At 36.0% G+C, this 5,000-nt stretch overlaps 1 protein-coding gene across 5 annotated transcripts in view; it reads left to right on the top strand.

The window, feature by feature from the left end:
- The window catches only part of LOC122260825 (uncharacterized), a 45,742-nt gene that overhangs the window by 30,313 nt on the left and 10,429 nt on the right, over positions 1 to 5,000 (top strand). For 3 of the 5 annotated variants that reach the window (XM_086550175.1, XM_086550174.1, XM_086550173.1), the window contains 3 exons: positions 250 to 324; positions 3,902 to 4,003; positions 4,250 to 4,400. In XM_086550175.1, the coding sequence (XP_086406301.1) occupies positions 250 to 324; positions 3,902 to 4,003; positions 4,250 to 4,400 (328 nt within the window). The remainder of the gene's footprint in view (positions 1 to 249; positions 325 to 3,901; positions 4,004 to 4,249; positions 4,401 to 5,000) is intronic. The other 2 variants (XM_043028250.2, XM_043028246.2) reach the window with 1 other exon arrangement.

The raw sequence follows: 5,000 nt of genomic DNA, 5'->3' as shown, positions 1-5,000 counted from the left end.
GATAACTGATAATGCGGGGCAAATTGCACAATATATTCCTTCACTGTATTTCATATGATTACTTATGTATTTAAATGACTCATCTTATTTGTAATGTGGGAGGAAATTTGTTATAACAATTATAATGCAGATATGGTTATTTCTAAATACCTTTTTATGCTGCTTATTCACGTTTGTTGAATTTGATGTTTAATTCTCATTTATTACATATCTGTGAGGTATCAAGTATTTCTCTATTTGCTGAAATAGAGTGCATGTTACATCAGGAAGGAGGAAATCTATGCCTGATAGGTGGAAGCAAGCATTAAGACGCAGCAGATCATGGTAATTCTTGGAGGTCACTCCACATTATTATGGCACAGACTGTATTTTATCAGATGCTTGTCTTGATAATTCTATGACAAGCTTGATTTAGTTGTTCTGCCTAATGTAGAAGTAAAGTTGATTATAGTTAACATTGAGTGGTAAAGTAGTCTTCTTCGTCTGGAAGACATGAAACCTTTACCCCTTACAATTATAATCCATATGTAATTTCAGTAAAATGTGAATGCTGCTTTAAAGTAGGATTTCCCTTGTATTATGTTGAAACATCAGGACAATGGATCTTATTTAGTACATAAACAATGTTTTTAGCAAATAGGCAGGGAACTGCCCCACATACCTAACCAGCTCATTGTCATAGGGAATTACCCATGTTATTTTATTTTATTATTATTATTTCTTTTTTCTTTCTTTTTATATCAGTTACTAATGGTAGTTTGTCAGGCATTCACTCCATAACACACAATGGATTTAGCCAACATAATTTTGCATAGTTTTATGAACAAGAACTATCTTAACCCCCTCTCGCCGGGTAACGCGCATTCAAGGGCCTGTTCACCGGGTGCCGGCATACGGTGTCAATCATTTAATTGATTTAAGCCTATGCGTTCAAGAGCCCCGGCATTGCAACTTGCAAGGCTGGAATGCCCCTGGCATGAATGGGTTAATTATAATTTGAATTTTAGGTGAAAGGTTTTGCTTCAGCCGACCTTGTGAACATTGGATCAAATTGGCTGATTACGGGATTATAAAAATATTTAGTTAATTAATTAGTCTCCAGTTGATTCAGAAATCTAATAAAAAAAATTCTATTCTCTGTCAAGGTTAGCTAACCATCAGTGAAGTTATCAATCTATTCCTCTATAAAATTATGGAAATCCAAGGCTGAAACCTGTGTAAGCAGTTAAAGTGTCCTTTCCTCTTTTGTTGTTTTCTGGAGCATTAGCAGTGTCCTTTGTAATAGGCTGGTTGTAACCAGCCTGCTGTACCACAAGTGTTTAGATATTGTATTCAAGGTTATAGATTCATCCTTCCTCACAGAGTGTGATATACATCAAAGATATTCCATAAATATTTATTTAGTTAGATTATGTCCCCAAAACAAATTAATATGTGACATGGTGATGAAGTAGACAATAATGTAAATATGTGTGCTAAATTTGGTAACAGAATGTTAGGTGAAATTAGGTGTATATAATTTTCTGTACATCCCCCTTCCTTTTGACACATCCTGGATCCAGTGTTGGGCCGTTGTACTACATATACCTATTCTTCTATAATATCCCTGTAATATGTCATATATTAACCCTATGGTGACGGTGTAGGTAAAGGGGGTTTCCACTTATCGCCGGGCCCGTCGGGATTGGGTTAATAAGAGAAAAAAATGGCCCCCCCATTTTTATTTTTATTTTTTCTTTGTTGCTTTTCTTCTCTTTTTTTCTTTTCTTTCTGAGGGTTTGATGTGCCATCAAAAAATGTGCCCCAAAAGGGTTTTAGATAATTGAGATATTGCATATTTGTAGTATCTGAAATTATCAAAATCAGTCAAGCCCAGCCAAGCCATACTCAACCCAAGGGTGCTATTAACCCATTAGCCCTGGATGACGTGCTGACATGTATCGTGGTTTTTGTGCCAGAAGCCGGTGACGAGATATCTGGGCAAGGCCGGCGCTCGGGGTGAGCGAGCAGGCAGCCCAGGCTCGCGGCTTGTGCGCCCGAGAATCTCGAGGCATTAGGTTCATGCGTTTGAAAACCCCGGCATTACAACCATTCAAAGCCGGAATCGCCCCGGCGTGAATGGGTTAATAAAACTTCTCAGTTGCTAAAGAATCATAACCTCTTAGGATGTTCAAATATCACTCCGGGATTGTAGCAATTACAAAATTAGATGATGATATTAATTCTTTTAATCAGTATGATCATAATTTTATCAATACAGCAATATTCATGGTGGTAACATGTCAGAATTATTTAGCCATATTTACTTATTTAGCATTTTTACCTGACCTACCTTGAGTTGCCCAGCCTCCCATTTTGGCTACATATCAGATATGCCCCACCAGGTTTGGTGTAGTTAGGCTGGTTTCAAACTAGTTTGATGATATTATTGCATAATAATTTTTTCACTCTGTAACACTTGGTGACAAGGTATCACGCTGAGTGGTGACTGGACCAGCCACTAGTGACAAGATATTTTGTCATAGCTGTTTTTCTGCTGGCACGCTGGGGTGATGGGGGACATAGTGCTTGGCTGTGGCCAAGCAGGCAAATAGGCAGAAGCATTAATCTTACACATTTGAAATACCCTGGCGATTAGACCATTTGGAGCCAAAACAACCCTGTGGGTTAACAAACTTCTAAGAAGATTGTACACTATAGGTCCTCACTGTCTGCACAAAAGAAGCAGAATCTGGGCAAAGAAGGATAATCCCTAACCTGTATCTAGCCTCATAGGCAAATAAGGATAGTGGAACATTAGCTTCAGCTGTCCGCCAAAGTGAGCCCCCGATCAGGTGCTCTGCCAGCCAATTTTCAGTTTGTTTTTTTTATTTTGTTTAAATGATTATAAATGTCCTAAAAAACAATTGATAGCAAAACTAATTGTTATCACTATAAAGTTCTCAGATTCTAAATCTTAGAAATTAAATATGTCCCAATTTGCATAGTGATAATCATCTTTAGCATGTATATAAGCCATTGGCTGTCCAGAAGTTAAGGATGGTAATGTGTGTGGGTTATCCATGAAAATGGGTGATGGAGTGACACCTTCCTCCATCAGGATATGCTTGTCACATTGCCACTTGGATTATGTATATACTGTTGGTACACTTGGGATTTGATGTATTTTTTATTCAGTTCAGAGTTGTACTTGATGGTAACAGAACTACAAGATTAATGGTATTTTAGAGTCTGTTCTTGAGTGCTAGGGATCTTCTTTGTTTTTTATCATTGAGTGTCATGATTTTATTTGTACTTCAAATTTGTAATTAGTATCTGCTAGTAGTGTAAAAGGAATTACAAAATTACATTCCATAGGAAATCTGTTGCAATCTAATAATGTTGCAGTCACATATACTCAATTGGATGATTTTTAAATTGGCTTGCTACAGAGTTGAGATATTATCTTTTACTGCCATTGCATAATATTTAAAGGCTTTTATTTGCAGACCTGAAATTGATTTAAGATAAAGTGATAAATTATAACGGGACTATGATATCAGTATTGAGTATTTGTGTTTGTTGTTAGAGACAGTGTGTATTCTCACCCACATTTTTACAGTAGGAGAAATTTTTTGTTTGTCAGGATAGGTAAATGGAATAAATTGTTGGTGTATATTGATTAGATATATGACCCCTTAATGTTTAATCACTTATGTGTGAAGTGTAACTATAATTGTAGTTATTTCTATTGCATTAGCCAATAATTTTAATTTTGTCATATTCTGATGTGATGTGTGTAATGACATTAATTACTTGCTAAACTTTATATGGTATTTCATTTATGTATGAATAAAGCATTATTTCCTACTAAAATCTCTCATCCCTGTATTAGTGCTCATGTTCTTTTGAACTCCAACAGTAACTCAAATGTGGATGGTCAAGAGTCAGATGAAGAGAGTGTGACAGATGTCATTGCCAAGAAGCTTCCAGAAATTGATAGTTCAGCAGTGAAGAAGAAAACGTAAGTTTCTTTTCAGTGCCTCTCTCCCTGGCTTCTCAAATATTGTGTTGCTCAGATTTAAGTGTATTTACTTATTTATTTATATTTTGTCATGTTCAGGTCTGTAAAATACTGTAGAGCAGTTTATGACTTGTGCTTAGAATGTTTTGAACTGTCAACCCCAGCTTTGTTCCCATTACAACTTTGCAATTACATTTTACTATTTTCTCTTTCTCTTTCTATTAATGATGATATACTCATCCACAGATCCCAGCTGAAGAAATTCCTCGGGCGCAAAATGGAGTCGGCTGTAAACAAGGCCAAGTCCCTAGCACACGAGGTTTCCCACAGACACAGAGAGGAGAAAGATGTGTTTGAAGATGATGCCCCAGCTCATGATACTATGCAATATGTAAAGGTAGATATGAAACTTTTTTTAAACACCTTGGTGATTGATGTTGGAAATGTGGATCTTTTTTTTTATTCTTCTTCTAAAGATGGTAATAATTGTCAATATTACTTCTATCAGTATTATTAGGAACGTGTTTCTTTACCCATTATGTACAGGTGTCATGAAATACATGACGCAGGAGGTTTGGCCTTATGACGGGGGCGTCATAACGTACATAACGTTTTGGGAATTTGGATCATTGTGATATTTAATTGTGCTATGTTATCTTCAATGTAGATGGTTTTGTGTTTTGTATTCGTTCATGACAGTACATTAAAAATAATGTTGCTTTTTGTCCCATAAAACATGAATACTTTATCACACTGAGTATAAAGAAAATAATGAGCTGATATGGATCCTATAATACAGTTTTAGTCAATTGTAGCATTGATAGAGCCTGTCATATGACACACATAAATCTCAATAGAATAAAACACACAAAAAATAAAACACAAAAATGACTCTAGTTTTACAATGACTGAAATAGAGTGGGAAAAGTCAAAGTATCTTGCGTGAAGATGTCATGCGCTGAAATAAAACCCATCCTGGAGAATGGGCAAGCGATTC

The sequence above is a fragment of the Penaeus japonicus genome, unplaced genomic scaffold (assembly GCF_977035675.1).
Source record: "Penaeus japonicus unplaced genomic scaffold, GWHDUDI00000001_assembly GWHDUDI00000023, whole genome shotgun sequence".
Classification (NCBI taxonomy): domain Eukaryota; kingdom Metazoa; phylum Arthropoda; class Malacostraca; order Decapoda; family Penaeidae; genus Penaeus; species Penaeus japonicus.
Note: the sequence above shows the minus strand (reverse complement) of the source record. Positions and strands in the feature narration are given on the sequence as shown.